The sequence below is a fragment of the Balaenoptera physalus genome, assembly GCF_965194825.1.
Source record: "Balaenoptera physalus genome assembly, chromosome: 3".
In the NCBI taxonomy this organism is placed as follows: Eukaryota; Metazoa; Chordata; class Mammalia; order Artiodactyla; family Balaenopteridae; genus Balaenoptera; species Balaenoptera physalus.
This window is the reverse complement of record NC_138890.1, coordinates 46,592,100-46,609,826: the sequence shown is the minus strand read 5'-3', so window position 1 is coordinate 46,609,826 and position 17,727 is coordinate 46,592,100. Positions and strand designations below refer to the sequence as shown.

General features: G+C 39.8%; 1 protein-coding gene and 1 long non-coding RNA gene across 8 annotated transcripts in view; both read left to right on the top strand.

The window, feature by feature from the left end:
* MRPL22 (mitochondrial ribosomal protein L22) overlaps positions 1 to 1,219 on the top strand; it is a 39,180-nt gene extending 37,961 nt beyond the window's left edge. For all 7 annotated transcript variants that reach the window (XM_082453962.1, XM_082453964.1, XM_082453963.1 and 4 more), the window contains one exon: positions 923 to 1,219. In XM_082453962.1, the coding sequence (XP_082310088.1) occupies positions 923 to 1,134 (212 nt within the window). In that variant the 3' untranslated portion in view covers positions 1,135 to 1,219. The remainder of the gene's footprint in view (positions 1 to 922) is intronic.
* Positions 1,220 to 7,147: 5,928 nt separating this feature from the next.
* The window catches only part of LOC309656960, a 29,768-nt gene continuing 19,188 nt past the window's right edge, over positions 7,148 to 17,727 (top strand). The window contains exons 1-2 of the long non-coding RNA XR_014261628.1: positions 7,148 to 7,238; positions 17,449 to 17,541. This is a non-coding gene — a long non-coding RNA (uncharacterized lncRNA). The remainder of the gene's footprint in view (positions 7,239 to 17,448; positions 17,542 to 17,727) is intronic.

Below are 17,727 nucleotides of genomic sequence, written 5' to 3'. Positions count from 1 at the left end.
GACATGTTGAATGGGGGAGGGGAGATGAGGGGACAGATGTGATACAGGAGTTCCTAAACCTGGCTGTGAATCAGAATTGCTTGGGGTGGGGGGAGTGTTGTTTGCTCAGGATTTAATTTTCAAAGCCCACTTCAAATACAGAGTATCTAGAGATGGGATCTCAGCATCAGCATTTTAAATATGTTCCCTAAGTTAGTTTGATGTAGTAGCCTGAGGACAGCATTTGGGAATCATTGATTTCAAAGGAACAGTTAGAATATAATACAGTTAGAATAAAATCAGAACGTCTTCCCTCAGCCTCCAGGGCTCTGTGTAATCTTGCCTTCATCTCTGATCTCTTCCCCTTGTTTGTGTCACTCTTTCTCTTGCTTACTATGCTTCAGCAGGTTCTGTTCCTAAACCAAGCCAAGCATGTTCCTACCATTGGGCCTTTGCACTTGCTGTTCCCTCTTCTTGGAACACCTTGCCTCTAGATATTTGCATGAATGATTCATTCTGGTCTTGGATCAAATGTCTCTTCGTCAAGGATGCCTCTTGACACCCCCCAGTCTGAAGTTGCCTCCCAACACCCCATCAGTCTCTGTCACATCATTGTTTTCTTTTATTCATAGCACTTGCCACTAACTAAAATGATCATGTTTATTTTCTCTCTTTCGCCTCTCTTTCTGTGCGCACTGCACAGAGCCAGGGCCCTTGCTATTCTTGTTCACTCCTGTTTCTCCAGCACCTGGAGTAGAGCCTGGTCCTTAGTAAGGAAGGACTCAGGAGATACATGTCTTGAGACAAGCCTGCTCTAGCCAGCCAGTGAGCTCATGTAGTCTTAGAATCCAGTTGAGGAGAGGGCAGAAATTGCTCAGCTGATCAAGCTGTAATCTTGTGGATACAGTTGTTTCCTCTAATTTTCTTTTTCTTCTCTGTCTAGCTCAGTCCACCTCAGGGCGAGGCCAGTACCTGAAACGCATCCGATACCATGGCAGAGGTCGCTTTGGGATTATGGAGAAGGTTTTTTGCCATTATTTTGTGAAGTTGGTGGAAGGCCCTCCACCTCCACCTGAGGCTCCAAAGACAGCAATCGCCCACGCCAAAGAGTATATCCAGGAGCTTCGCAACCGGACCATCATTCACACTCTATGATGGGGGTATTAAGACTCCACAGTGTATATATTTTACCATTTATTTCCTAAAACCAACAAAAATTAAAGACAGATGCTTTTTATGATTTGTCATTGAATTATTGAAATATGAAGTACAACTGCTAGTTTTACATGAATATTTATAAAGCTCTGCCTATCTCTCTTGAGCCTCTGGGTATATTTTATGTATTTGCAACTAGGAAGGAGAAATCAGCTTTAAACATAGTGACAGACTATATAATTCAGAAAGCTTTTTTGAGTGATGTTTGAAGGCAATGTTAGCTTTCTAGCTTGTGCCCTGCAGGTGGTAGTTTTGATACTGGACTTGAGTAGAAAGTTATAGGATAAGAAAACTTGTCCTTATTATTTCACTTGATTTTTCTCCTGGAACTGGGGGAGGGGGTGATGGACGGGAGCATCCCTGCACATTGTTTCAGTGCAGTATTTTAGGGCATTCTGTAGTTCAGTTTTTCCTTTCACTGTTGGCATAGGCCAGTGGATGAGGGATTATATTTTCCTTTACTGTTTTAGCAGTAACTTGAATTTACAGGAGTTTATTAGATATATTAATCTAAAACTCCAAAAACCATTTAACTTAGAAAGTTTTATTTTACTTAAATAATGACTATTTTTATGTCTCCTACCAACAATGCTTTTTATTGCTTGGCTGTCTTGTTTAGGATTGATTCATTTTTCAGAGTGAATTCAATTATGGAGAGAAGAATTGAACCAGTCTCAGCCTTGCATTCTAAAATAATGGATATTTTTAGGACATTCCACCTGAAAGCGGAAGAATACACTTTCTTTTCAAGTGCGCATGGAACATTCTCCAGAATAGATCACATCTTGGGTCACAAATCAAGCCTTGGAACATGTAAGAAAATTGAAATCGTATCAAGCATCTTTTCTGACCACAACACTGTGAGATTAGAAATCAGGTACAGGAAAAAAACAGTAAAAAACACAAATACATGGAGGCTAAACAGTGCACTGCTAAATAGCCAAGAGATCACTGAAGAAATCAAAGAGGAAATCAAAAAATACCTAGAAACAAATGACAACAAAAACACAACGATCCAAAACCTATGGGACACAGCAAAAGCAATGCTAAGAGGGAAGTTAATAGCAATTCAAGCTCACCTCAAGAAACAAGAAAAATCTCAAACAATGTAACCTTACACCCAAAGCAACTAGAAAAAGAAGAACAAAGAAAACCCAAAGTTAGTAGAAGTAAAGAAATCAAAGATCAGAGCAGAAATAAATGAAATAGAAACAAAGAAAACAGTAGCAAAGATCAATAAAACTAAAAGCTGGTTCTTTGAGAAGATAAACAAAATGAATAAACCTTTAGCCAGACTTGTCAAGAAAAAAACGGAGAGGATGCAAACCAATAAAATTAGAAATGAAAAAGGAGAAGTTACAACAGACACTGCAGAAATACAAAGCATCCTAAGAGACTACTACAAGCAACTGTATGCCAATAAAATGGACAACCTGGAAGAAATGGACAAATTCTTGGCAAAGTACAACCTTCCAAGATTGAACCAGGAAGAATTAGAAAATATAAACAGACCAATCACAGGTAATGAAATTGAAACTTCAATTAAAAATCTTCCAACAAACAAAAGTCCAGGACCAGATGGCTTCACAGGCGAATTCTGTCAAACATTTAGAGAAGAGTTAACACCCGTCCTTCTCAAACTCTTCCAAAAATTTGCAGAGGGAGGAACACTCCCAAAGTTGTTCTACAAGGCCACCATCACCCTGATACCCAAACCAGACAAAGATATCACAAAAAAGAAAATTATAGACCAATATCACTGATGAATATAGGCTCAAAAATCCTCAACAAAATACTAGCAAACAGAATCCAACAACACATTAAAAGGATCATACACTGTGATCAAGTGGGATCTATCCCAGGGATGCAAGGATTCTTCAGTATATGCAAAACAATCAGTGTGATACACCATATTAACAAACTGAAGAGTAAAAACCATATGATCACCTCAGTAGATGCAGAAAAAGCATTTAACAAAATTCAACACCCATTTATGATAAAAACTCTCCAGAAAGTGGACATAGAGGGAACCTACCTCAACATGATAAAAGCCATATACGACAAACCCACAGCAAACATCATTCTCAGTGGTGAAAAACTGAAAGCATTTCCTCTAAGATCAGGAACAAGACAAGGATGTCCACTCTTGCCACTATTATTCAAAATAGTATTGGAAGTCCTAGCTACAGCAGTCAGAGAAGAAAAAGAAAGAAAAGGAATACAAATTGGAAAAGAAGTAGTAAAACTGTCACTGTTTGCCCATGACATGATACTATATATAGAAAATCCTAAAGATGCCACCAGAAAACTACTAGAACTAATCAATGAATTGGTAAGGTTGCAGGATACAAAATTAATGCACAGGACTTCCCTGGCGGCACAGTGGTTAAGAATTGGCCTGCCAGTGCAGGGAACACGGGTTTGAGCCCTGGTCCGGGAAGATCGCATAGGCTGCGGAGCAACTAAGCCCATGCACCACAACTACTGAGCCTGCGCTCTAGATTCCGTGAGCCACAACTACTGAGCCTGCATGCCACAACTGCAGAAGCTCGCGTGCCTGGAGCCTGTACTCTGCAACAAGAGAAGCCACCGCAATGAGAAGCCCGCGCACTGCAACGAAGAGTAGCCCCTGCTCACCGCAACTAGAGAAAGCCCACGCGCAGCAATGAAGACCCAGCGCAGCCAAAAATAAATAAAATAATGATAATAAATAAACAAATAAATAAATAAAAATAAGGCAGTAGGTGGCACTCACTTCCCTCTTGTTAGCAGAAAATTGTTAGAGTGTTCAGCACTACCTGGTTCTCATTGATACATGTGTTTTCATTGACAAGAGGCACTCTGTCCACAGCCCTAGTCTGTTGTTTCTCAAACGTTTGTATGTAGAGGAAGAACTTGGGGTGCTTGCTTATTAATGCAGACTTCTTCTGGGTTTCGCCCCAGAGATTCTGATTCACTAGAAATCTGTTTTAAACAAGCACTTCCAGGTGATTCTGTTGTAGGGGACTGTACTTTGAGAATATCCCTCTAGTCAAATGAAGAATGTAGCTTTAGTGCCATGTTTTAAGATGGCATTAATTATACATACTATTTACTGGGACCTCATTATTTGACATGCTCCGTGCTATATTTTACAAATAACTGTCTCAGGGTCACACAGTTTGTGAATATTGGAGCTATGATTTAAACTCTAGGTTTAAGTACCTGGTTCTGCATACCTAATGAATGTACAGGTATGTTTCTGGGCCTCTGCAGTTACCTTAATGTGTGGGTAAAAAGGTAAAGAGCTCAGTGGAATAAGCCACTGAGATTTAGGGCAGATTCATTCTGGGTCCTAAGCTATTATAGCATGGAATCATGGAAATAACACTGGAGTGGTGGAAAGCGAACTTCATTCTAGTCCTGGCATACTCATTAACCAGAAGAAGACTTTGGACAGGTCTCCTCCCTGGCCTCCATTTCATTCATCTAGAAGATAAGAGGCTCCATGTAGAGGTGGTCTGTAGACCACCTTCTTCAGAATCACTTGAAGGACTTGTTTAAAGATCCAAATCCCTGGGCCCTACTCTCAGACTTAGTGAGTCAGGATCTGGTGTGGGAGACCAGGGGGTTTGCACTTGTAATGAATGCCCTAGTGATGTGCAGCTAGAGAATCACTGGACCAGAGGGTCTCTGGGCTCTCTTTCAGTGCAGATGCTCCACGAGTTTTAGCCTTGAGTTTTGACTTCCTCGGGTGTGACTAAAACACGCCAGGTGGTGATGTGGACTCCGTAACTATAAATTACGTAAATGAGGTTGCTGCTTCATCAGGCTATTAAAGCTGTTTTGAAAGAGTTAAGGACAAAACAGATCTTGGATTCTAATGAAGAAAGTTTGCTTGTGATCTAAGATTCAGCCTTTATTTGGAACTGTTTCTGGTTTGTTAAAGTGTACTAATTGCTAACATGCCGCACTGGGTACCTAGCACTGTGTTAAGCACTGTATATATACATTTTCTCAATGAATCTCTCCCATTGTGACTGTTGCTAAGTACATCTGGTTAGTTTCCATGGCTGAGAGTGCACTTTCTAACATAAGTGAACATTTTGGTCCCCACTTAAACTTAACTTTACATGGTTCAGAAACTAATGTCTTAATTATTCTTTAATGGCAATATCTGAATGCTTGTGATTTCCTTCTTTCTTTGTCAGAGAATTATGATAGATTTAAACTTTTCTAGTTGGTGTGTAGCACATTCAGGAAGTGCACTGATCATAAGTTTAGCTCAATTGATCAAGTGGTGAACGTGCCCAGGTAAACAGGTGAAGAAATAGAATGTGATAGCAACTCTGAGTCCCCTTCATACCCCCTCCCAGTCACTACCCACCTGTCTTCCCCAGAGGTAACCATCACCCCGACTGCTACCATATGATAGATTTTTTCTTAAAAAAAGGTTAGCTTTTGTTTTCTTTAACTCAACATAATTTATTGGGCAACCATTATATGCCTGGTGCTGAGGATACAGGTAGTGAAAGAGGTATCAGCCCTTGCTCCTGGAGCTCACACTCTGCTGGGAAAGGCAGAGTAATTCAGTAAATCGCTAACTACAAGTCTCCACTGTGCTGTTACGAAAGCAGAGGGACATGGGCCTATGGGAGCAGACATCAGGGTGACCTGGAAACAGTCATTGGATTTTTGGGAAAGTTTATTTTCTTAAAGATACAGTGAGGGGAAAGGGTAAAATGACAAATGTCATACGGATCAGTAAAGGGTTATGTTGTCAGAATGCCGACTTGGGTTTTGTTTTCAACTCTATAAATGTTAGGACCACTTCATCCTTCCAGAAGTAAGATGTGGGATGTGTGCTGCGGTTGGGGAATATACTGTCTTTGGAGCTGACTCAGAGTTACCAAGCTTGATGAGGCTCCAGCTAACCCTGAGGGAAAAGGCATGCGAAGTGAGTATACTGCAAACATTGCAAAATAAAAGGGATGTGTTTTTCTATGTGATGAAAACGATTAGATTTTTTCCATGCATTTCATTTTAGTACAGAGGTTGTAATTACAATTTTAGTTGATTAAGAAGAGCTCAGTCACATGTGTGGGTTTAAAACAGGATATGTTTTGGCGTAGGTGAGCTTCCAGAAAGATTCTAAAGCAGGACAAAACTACATAGATGACATTATTAACACTTCTAGGAATAGGCACCTCTTCTTAACCCAGTGTCTCTGATGTAACTGTCTAGGGTCAGATGTCTATATGAGAGAGGTTCTAGCCTTTATTCTTAAGCAAACCAGCCTACTCTGAGTTATGTTAGTACATAACTTAGGATTTATCTGTATGGAATCACAAATACATTGGATCAAAGAGAGAAAATATTGGGAAATGAATCATACTTGTGCAGTCAAGTAAAATATTTTTTATTTTTGTCCAATAGGGACTTGAATGAATTTTTATTTTCACTTATGGCCCAAGGAGACTCATAAAAATTCCACTCTGGAAAGTAAGGGATGGCAATATCACACAAAGTGGAATTTAAGGAAAAGGCATAAATGAACCTAAAAGTGTTGTTTAATGCACATATGGAGGAATACATTCTGCAGTCAATGTGAAACCATTTCTAAACCTCCTGAAGGTCATCGAAAAGTTCCAAGTTCCCATAGTGGACCCCAGCATAAGAAATGATTTAAGTTCATTTTCTCTGGCCACAGTTCTTGACTCTTTCTATATCCATGCTCTTTGCAGTGTGACTTTGCAGCACCTCTTATTATGAGGTGGAGTCTGTCTGACCTCTCGAATTTGGGCTTGCTTTGTAATAGAATGTGGCAGAAGTGACAGTTCACAGGTTTCCAGCCTTGGCCCTGTTTGCTTCCTCTTTCTTTCTTGGACCTCTGCTTCTCCATGTAAACAAGCCCAGGCTGATCTGCTCAAGGACAAGAGACCACGTGGAAGAGATGTGGGCCCCAGCTTACAGCCAGCCAACCACAAAACATGAGAGAGCCCAGCAGACATCAGCACAGCTGCAGATGCAGCAAAAACTGATGACAGAAGCATGAATGAGCCCAGGTGAGAATAGGTAAATCACCACAAACTGACTTACAGACTCATGAAGAAATTAGTAAGTTCTTATTGTTTAAGCCACTGAAATTTGAGGTAGTTTGCTACATAGTAGCAGCTGTGATAAATATTTCAAACTTTGTACTCTTAAGGAGAATATCTATCCTTTTCAAATGTCCGTAACAATTTGTATAATTGATTCTACAAATTTTAGATTCTACAGTTGCAGACTCTAAATTGATTCTGCAATTGTAAAATTGATTTACAAAGAAGGCCTCACATTCTCTCAAATAAGAATTATATAGACCACTTTTTAAAAAAATTTATTTTTGTTTAATTTTGGCTGCATTGGGTCTTCGTTGCTGTGCATGGGCTTTCTCAAGTGATGAGCGGAGGTTACTCTTTGTTGCGATGTGCGGGCTTCTTATCGTGGTGGCTTCTTTTGTTGCAAAGCACGGGCTCTGGGTGCACGGGCTTCAGTAGCTGTGGCATGTGGGCTCAGTAGTTGTGGCTCGCGGGCTCTAGAGCACAGGCTCAGTAGTTGTGGCGCATGGGCTTAGTTGCTCCGTGGCATGTGGGATCTTCCTTGGCCAGGGCTCGAACCCATGTACCCTGCATTGGCAGGCGGATTCTTAACCACTGCGCCACCAGGGAAGCCCTAGATCACTTTTTAAAATCATAGTGCCCCAAAACCAGAAATTTGTTCTTAAAAAGAAAGTTTAAGCATAATCTACTTGATAATAAAACACTCCTAATTCTTGGTTCTTTGGGGGAAAGAATCATTGAAATGGACAGATATTGTAAGTCCAATAAGAAATACAAATGATACAAATAGCCAAGACACAGAAGTGTCCTAAATATCTGTCAATAGGTGAATGGATAAAGAAGATGTGGTATATATATACAATGGAATACTACTCAGCCATAAAAAAGAATGAAATAATGCCATTTGCAGCAATATGGATGGACCTAGAGATTATCATAGTAAAGTAAGTCAGAAAGAGAAAGACAAATACCATATGATGTCACTTTTATGTGGAATCTAAAATATGACACAAATGATTTACAAAACAGAAACAGACTCACAGACGTAGAAAACAAACTTAGGGTTACCAAAGGGGAAAGGGGGTGGGGGAGGGATAAATTAGGAGTTTGGGATTAGCATATACAAACTACTATATATAGAATAGGTAAATAACAAGGTCTTACTGTATAGCACAGGGAACTATATGCAGTATCTTGTAATTATAATGGTAAAAATATGAAAAAGAGTGTATGTGTGTGTGTATATATATGTACGTATCTGAATCACTGCTGTATACCAGAAACTAACACAACATTGTAAATCAACTATACCTCAATTAAAAAAAAAATACAAATGAAAAAATACGTATGAGACAAGGGTATAAAACATACAGAAAAAATTTAAAATTCTTTGTAGGAATGAGCTGGATCATTCTATTTCTCTGTACGGTTCTGGATTAGAATTGATCAAAATATGAACTTGAGTCATAATTGGGAGTTAGAATTGATTCTCTCACAATCATTTTGGCATGTTGATACCTATCACAGTGGTGCCTCAGTCTAAGACACCACACTAAGGTAGCAAGTGTCCCATTCCAACATATTGTTAGACTAATTTAAGCATGGGTATCAGTGACTGGCAGAAATGTCATAGGACTGAACCTTAGCTATAAAGGAGTATAGAAATGTACTTTCTAGTTTTCTAGCCTCTTAAAACATGTCAGTGTCCTCCAGCCAGAAACCACCATGATCACAATTATAGTTGAACAAGTCAGGTTTATTACTTGTTGCAGCAAGGGAGAACACACACCGTGGGGAACCATGGGGAATCCTCAGCAAGAGGATATTAGGATTTGGGCTTTGGTTGAGTGACTTCATAGGATTTGGGCTTTGGTTGATTGAGTTGTGGAGAGTCTAAGGAAGCTAAGGTTTGCTCTGGATTGGATGCCATCAGAAAGCGTGTGTGGGGGGAATTCTATGATTATCTCAAATTTTATACATAGGGAGGGCAGACTAGGGTGAGGAAACAGGTGTAATTAATTGATAAAGAATTAATAGTCACTCATTTTAGCAAAAAGAGGGTGATGTTTGGTATTATGTGGATGGCACAGCAACCTTATTTTTGTCTGTGCTTAGACAAAATTATGTTGTGGACTTGCTTTATCTAATTTAATCATGCTCTCAGGATGACCTTGTCTGAGTTGGTATTCTGTGAGATACCTGGTTTACGTCCAAAAAGAGAATAACAGCGTTAAGTGCCTGGCCAGCTTCTGAATGTCAGGGGCTGTTCTTTTCTCTTCTTTTTCAAGTACAGGCTGGAAGGGAATTTGAGCGACTGTTCAGTAAGCGAATTTGTTGTATCTGCCTCAGGTTTCATCATACTTAATGATGAAGCTCTGGAGTTTCCCACCAAAGTCAGGTACAAGTCAAGTATGCCCACTATACATGGTTATTTAACATTTCCCAAAAGTTTAGTCAAAGCAGTAAGATGCAATAAGAGAAAAATCTTTGGAAAGGAAGAGACAAATTATTACTTGCGTATAATTGCCTCCTTAGGAACCGAAGAAAACCAACTGAAAAATGATTAGAAGTAAGGAGAGTTCAGTAAGGCAGCTGGTTAAAAAATCAGTATACAAAAGTCAGTGCTTATGCTTTAAATCAACAATCATCAGAATATACAATTTTAAGAAGGCATTAAAATAGAGACTAAAATAGAAAATATCTAGGAATAAACTTGACATAAGAAAAGTATGCAGGGCCCATATAAATAAAACTGTAAGACTTTCCTGGGAGACTTGAAGACTTAAATAAATGGTAGGGCATACCACATTCTTGGATGGCGTAACTCAATACTTCAGCCTTTTCAATTCTAATAAAAATGTCAAAAGTATTTTTCTTTTTAACTAGACAATATAATCCTAAGGTCACCTGGGAATCTTAATAAAAGGCTGAAGAATTTTTAGAAGATTGAGAGGTGACTTACACTGCTAGAAAGAAAGATTTATTATAAAAGTAGCATGATTCTTGTGTAAGAATAAAAATAGCCCGCCAAACAAGCTCGAGTATATACATATGGTGTAGGATAAAGGTGGAATTGAAATGTTCTTATATTTCTGCTTAAGATACAGAAAGCTGCTCAGCACATCGCTTCTGTCCTAATAATGAGAAAATGACAGATAAACTACAAAATCGTTCCTTTTGTTGAGCTCATGAGAAAGATGAGGTTGTGAGGCAACCAAGTAACCTCATTCAGAAGAGAGACAAGCCCCTCCGAGGAGAAATGGGCTTCACAACTGTCTCCACTCGGGCAGAGCATGGGGAAGAGAGGCACAGCCACTATCCACGTGGGGAGAAGAAATCAGCTAAATTGTAACAAAATCCATGTGTGGGTGAGTGTGTAAATCTGGGAAAGCTGAGGTAGAAGAGGAGTTCCCACTCAGCTGCAAACTCTCTTCCACAGACTTCCACTGGGTGCTCACAAGAAATATTGGGGGCAGGGCAGGAGGCTGGCCCTCTTGAGCCCACCTCTGAGGTCCAGGCAGAGGGAGGCAATCAATGGATGTTGCGGACACAAAATGCCATTGGCTTCCCTGGATTTTCCTCCTTTAGGGATCAAAAGCTCTAAGCTACTGGGGGTAGGGCAGCAAACTCAGTTACCCACAGGGTTCAAAGTGATCAGTGGATGTGAGGCCCAAGGCCCTGCCTACTAACCTGGACAGTTTTCCCTGGACAGTAGACTACAACCTCAAGTCTCTGGAGTGGCAGAGTCTGTTACTCCCAGGGCAGACAGACCAAGATACGTTGCTTAATAGCTGCATGAAAAGCACTTGATAACATTGAACATCCATTTATGATGAAAACTCAGCAAACTAGAACTTCCTCAATCTGATAAAGGACATCTACAAAAACCCTACGGCTACCATCATACTTAATGCTGGAAGATTGAATCTGTAAATTGTGGTACGTCCCTACAATACTTCTCATCAATAAGATGGATGAACTACTGATACAGGCAGCGGCTTGGATGAATTTCAAAAGCATTACGGTAAGTGAAAAAGCCAGACTCAAAGGCTGGAAAAAGCATTGGGAAAAAAATAAAAGCTATACATTGTATAATTATATTCGGTTGACATTCAGGAAAAGGCAAAGCTGTATGGACAGAGAACAGATCAGTGGTTTCCAGGGCCTGGCAGGTGGGGATGGGGGATTGACTACAAAAGGGCACAAGCAAACTTTTTGGGATGATGGAAATACTCCATCTATATGTCTTGATTGTTGTGACTATGCATTATGTATTTGTCAAAGTTCATGGCATTATAATCTTAAAGAGGATGAATTACATCTTGAGAGATCTGACTTTAAAAAACTGATTCAGGAAGAAAGTATTATGCTAAACAGTGCTGAAAAAATTGATAAACCATTTGTGGAAAATTAACTTTTGATTCCTCACATCATATGGTAAGATAAATTACAAATGGATTATAAATAAGAGTGAAAAAATATCAAACCATTAGAAACTTAAAAATATGCAGAGAAGATAGGTGATGAATACATACGAGAGCAAAGCATAAAGTAAAACAAGGAAGTGAAGACTCCAACAGTCAGAATAGTGATTATCAAGAGATAAAAGGAGTGTGTCCTTGAGAAAGAACCCATTGTAGGAATCTCTGTCTTCTCTCTCTCTCCCTCCATCCCTCCTTCCCTCCCTCCACTCTCCCTTCCGCCTCCTCCTCCCTCCCTCTTTTCCTCTCTCTCCCTCCCTCCCTCTCCCTCACTCTCCATCTCAGTAACATGGATAGCAGTTACATGAACATTTGTTTTATGATTGTTCATCACACTGTGCGGCCCTCTGTATATGTACCATATTTTATAATTTTAAAAAAGGTAAAACTTGGGTTCCAAATGTAATTTCCTATATTTTACACACAGAGGATTTAGGCACAGAGGATCCAAGTCCATTGGTGAAGATAATCCTCCCATTTCCTCATCCAATTCCCCATTCCCTATCCAAAGCTCTACCAGCCAAAGCAGCCACATGGTTCAGCACAGGTTAAAAGACTCTGAACCTTATAAACCAAACCCAGTTTAAAAGAACCTAGGTTGCAGTTATGAGGTGTACAATAAAAAATTAAACAAATATGGGTGAAATCAATCTGACCTGGAATGGAGAAAGCCTTTTTAAATATCAAAGTAAAGGCAGAAGACATAAGGAAAAGATCGATAGATTTGATTACTCCCAAGTTAAAAATGATGTACAAATTTTAAAACATCAAAGTAAAAATTGAAAGACAACGTATAATTGGGGAAAATGTTTTAAAAATATATGGCAGGGGACTTCCCTGGTGGCGCAGTGGTTAAGAATCTGCCTGCCAATGCAGGGGACACGGGTTCGAGCCCTGGTCCGAGAAGATCTCACATGCCGCGGAGCAACTAAGCCCGTGCACCACAACTACTGAGCCTGTGCTCTAGAGCCTGTGAGCCACAACTACTGAGCCCGTGTGCCACAGATACTGAAGCCTGTGTGCCTACAGCCTGTGCTCCGCAGCAAGAGAAGCCACCGTAATGAGAAGCCCACGCACTGCAACAAAGAGTAGACCCCGCTCACCGCAACTAGAGAAAGCCGGCGTGCAGCAACGAAGACCCAATGCAGCCAAAAATAAATAAATTAAAAAAAAATATATATATATGGCAGATAAAGGGTTAACATTCTTGAAATGCAAAGAGCCCCTACAATCAATGAGACCAATACTGCAATAGAAAAACAGGCAAGAAATATGGATAGAGCATTTTTAAGGGAAGAAATACATATTACTAATAAACATTTAAAAATATTCATTCTCCCTAGTAATCAAATAGTTACACATTAAAAGTGTGTACCTGTCACGTATATAATTGTCCAGGATTAAAAAGAAGGGAGGCATCCAGAATTGGAAAGTTGTAGAGAAAAGAACACTCTGAAACACTTGGTAGGAGAGCAGTCCAGCAACATTAACAAGAGCCTCAAAAATTGTATATTCTTTGATTTAACAAGATATGTACAAAGATATTCATAATAAAGATAACTGGAAATGACCTAAAACATTCCAATGATGAGGAACTGGCTAGGTTATGTTCCCTTTGTGTACCTGGGTGTTTTCTAGCTAAAATGCGCACCATTGTGTGACTTAGAAAAAAGGCTCCTCTTATTCCAGGGGGACCCCACCCCACGCCAGGCCTACCAGCTTGTGCAGGCAACAGCTTCGACAGTGGAGATCATGGCTCTCATACACACAATGTGATGGTGTGCTACGGAGTCATTAAAACACATTTTTGAATGACATAGGGATAGGTTCACAATATGCTATTAATGACATAAAACGTGAAGTGTTAAGACTAGTTACTAGTTATTATTTAAAACGTAAGTTTTTCAATGTGTACAACATGAGTCCAATTTTCAAAAGAGCAAGTAGCAATATGCATAGAAAACTAGGAAAAAGAAAAACAAACCTAGAAGGATGTATACCAGTATTTTTAAGCGTATTATATCTGGTTGATAAGGTTATAGGTAATTTTTATTTTTCCTTTTTGCTTTTTTATATTTTTGATATTTTCTAGGTGGAATGTATATTACTTAGGTAATTAGAAAATAAAACAGTAAAATCAAAAATAAATCTCATTTAGAGTACTGAGCAGAACCAGGTGAAAAATGCAGTTTAGCCAGGAGAAATGTGTGCTTTTGGCTACTTTCATTACCTTGAGTTTCACCTAAATGCTTAAGCGTTATAGATGGAGAGAAAAATTAGTAGAGAGCGGCTATTTAAAATGACATTCAGCGACAGTGGTGAAAACGTGAGCACATTAGAACACTGAAACGAGATGAGGTTATGTGACACAGGCCATTCTTGGTGTGCAGGTTGAATCTGAGCAAAATGCTTCTGACCCAGCCCTGCTCATCACAGATGTTAAGGGGCCAGAGGAAGCTTGGCACGGGTTAGGGGACAGATGGAGAAGGCAGTGGGAAGCCTTGGTTAAGTCATAGAAGCCCAGGAAGCTCCTGTACCCTCCACCCAGTGATTCAAGTGGGAGATAAAGGCAGAGCAGTCTTCTTGGAGTTTGTGCTTAAGCCTAACTTTATTACGTGGCTAGTTACTTCTTTATATCCGAGTTCCCTGTTCTGGTAAGGTGTTTGCTGCAAAGTGAGAGTGTTAAATGTGGCGTTTCCGTTAATGGTTTGTTTTCCCTGAAGCCAGTGGTGTTAATTATCTGTGTTGATGGAGAGGAGAAAGCCCATGACGGAGTGAAATATACAGATGTCTTTGCCCTCTCTCTCTTCTTCTCTAATATTTCCCTCCACTGCTTACAACCCTCCAGTGACTCCTCACAGGCTTCAGGACAAAGTGTAAACTCTTCATCTTGGCATAAAAGATCTGCTTTTCATTCTAGTACCTTCGCTCAGCACCACATACTCCAACCACACCAAAGTAGCTTTAGCCCTCTAAAAACGTGGCATGTTATCTCATGTGTGGGGACATTTATCGTCTTGCTAATATTATCCACTGCCTACTATGTGCCAGGCATTGTGCTAAATGTATTATCTTCTGCCTCATAACAATCCTATCTTGTAGGCTTGAATATCGTCTCCATTTTATAAATGAGAAGCCTGAGGTTCAAAGAAATTAAATAACTTTCCTAAGGGTCACCCAGTGAGTTAGTAGCACAGTCAGAATTTGAACCCAGGTTTTTTTTTTTCCTCAGCGCTTTATTGAGGTATGATTGACATACAAAAAGCTATAGGTATTTAATGTATATAACTTGAGGTGTTTGGAGATAAGTATACACCTGTGAAACTATCATTACTGTCAGAGCCATAAACTTACCCATCTCCTCCTCCCAGCCCTTGAACCCAGGTTTGACTCGAAAGCTTGAATACTTTTTTTTTTAATTGAGGTATAATATATGCAACACAAAACTTACCATTTTAACTATTTTAAGTGTACATTTTTATGGCATTAGGTACACTTACATTGTTGTGCAACCATCACCACCATCCATCTCCAGAAATGTTTATCTTCTCCAGTTGAAACTCTGTATCCATTAAACATGAACTCCCCATTTCTCCCTCCTCCCAGCCCCTGGCAACCACTATGCTACTTTCTGTCTCTGTGAATCTGCCCACTCTAATAAGCACCTCATATATCATACATTATTGTATAATGTATATAATCATACATTATTTGTCCTTTTGTGACTGACTTATTTAACGTAGCGTAATGTCTTCAAGGTTCATCCATGCTATAGCATGTTTCAGAATTTCTTTCCTTTTCCAGGCTGAACAATATTCCATTGTATGAATATATCGTATTTTGTTTATTCATTCACCCTTCAGTGGAGGCTTGTGTTGCTTCCACCCTTTGGCTACTGTGAATATTGGTGCTATGAACACGAGTGTACAAATATCTGTTCAAGTCCCTGCTTTCACTTCTCTTGAGTGTTTATACAGAATTGGAATTGCTGGATCATATGGTAATCCTATGTTTTGTGACATGGATATGGTTGAAGATCGTAGGCCAGTCATTTTGTAGAATCTCCTTCAGTTTGGTCTTGACCAGTTTCTTCATGATTAGACTCAGGTTATGTGTTTTGACTGGAATGCCAAAGATGCTTTTTTTTTCTTTTAATCACACCCCACAGGGTGGCACACGATGTCTATTTGGTTATTGGTATTTTTTTTTAAGTTACTATCGTTTTAAAAAAAATTATTTATTTTTGGCTGCGTCGGGTCTTAGTTGCAGCACACAGGATCTTTCGTTGCAGCACGCAGGCTCCTTTGTTGCAGCACACGGGCTTCTCTCTAGTTGTGGTGCACAGGCTCCAGAGTGCGTGGGCTCTGTAGTTGTGGCACACGGGCTGTGTAGTTGTGGCACGTGGGCTCAGTAGTTGCAGTGCACGGGCTTAATTGCCCCACGACATGTGGGATCTTAGTTCCCCGACCAGGGATCAAACCTGCATCCCCCGCATTGGAAGGCAGATTCTTAACCACTGGACCACCAGAGGAGTCCCTGGTTATTGGTATTTTTAACTTTGATTCACTTATTGTGCTGCTGTCTGCCAGGTGTCTCTACTGTAAAATTATTGTAAAGTCTCTTTGTAATTAATAAGTATCTTGTGAGGAGATACTTTGAGACTATGTAAGTATCTCTTTCCTCATCAATCTCTCACCCACTAGAGTTTAGCATCCTTTGATGTTTCTTGACTAAATTAAACATTACTATGATGGTTAGTAAATGGTGATTTTCTAATAACCATCATTTCTTTTGCATTTATTAGTTGTTTACTATAAAGAAGAGCTTTCTTTTCTAATTTATTTATTCATTTATTTCTATCAGTATAGCTTCATGAGTACTTACTTTACTCACTGTATACTAATCTGTTGCTATCAGTATTTCTTTTCATGCTCAAAATGTCCCAGATTTGGCCAGTGGGAGCCATTGCAAGTTGCTTCCTGTGTCCTTTTGACATTTCTTCATCATTGTTTGAGGACTTTCTTACTTTATGAGACAAAAAGATGTTCCAGGCTCATCTTATTATTTCCCTGGATTCAGTGATTTGAGGAGAGCATATTCATCTGTAGAAATAAAGCCACCGCGAAGTGTCAAAAATGCAAAAACAGGGTGTTACCAGGTGGCTTCACATGCATCCACCACCAGTGAGCCCCATGGGTTTGGGATTTCACCCCTGGTTTGTTACCGGATTCGTGAGTCCAAAAGAAGACATGTGCATTTTATGGCCAATTAAATATCAGCTGTAAACTTGAGCATCCCTGAGAGGGGCGCAGAAAGCAACTGGCACCGATCTGTGCTGCAGGATTGTTTGCTTTCCTCCTCTAGGATACTCCAGGGCCTGCTGGCATGGGAGCTCTGTTTAGAGAGAAAACTGTTTTTACATATTTCTCTCTAATGGTAATAGAAGTGAAACTATTGTTGTGAAAAGACACTAAGTTTAGACTACACCATATGGCAGTGAGAGGCGTTCATCACTACAGCGTCTAACGGCTGAACTGAAAATAGCCCATATTTCTGCATTTTTGGAGAATTAACCCCTGACTGCCAGGAAACACCCATTGTAGCAGCTCTTCAGCCATGTAATTTAAAATAATTACTAATTAAATGCGAATAAAATAGAGTCCATAATAATAATCATCATCACTGTAACCCAGGTTACTGTTTGTTGGAGCATTACCTAGGGGAAGATGCTTGCCAAAGGGAGGAAGAATGGCCGGGGAGCCTCCGGCTTCATCATTACTAATGAGGTAAGGAATCGGGACCTTTCTGGGGTGCTTGGCAGCTACATACCTAATTTTATATTCCATCAATATTGCCGATCTCATGTTGTTTCAAGGAATTTACTCACTAATACAGCAGGCAGCGTGCCATTGAGAACTGAGTATGGGAACAGCTGTGTGGCGCTTGTCAGTGGATTTGTATCACTGCAGGAA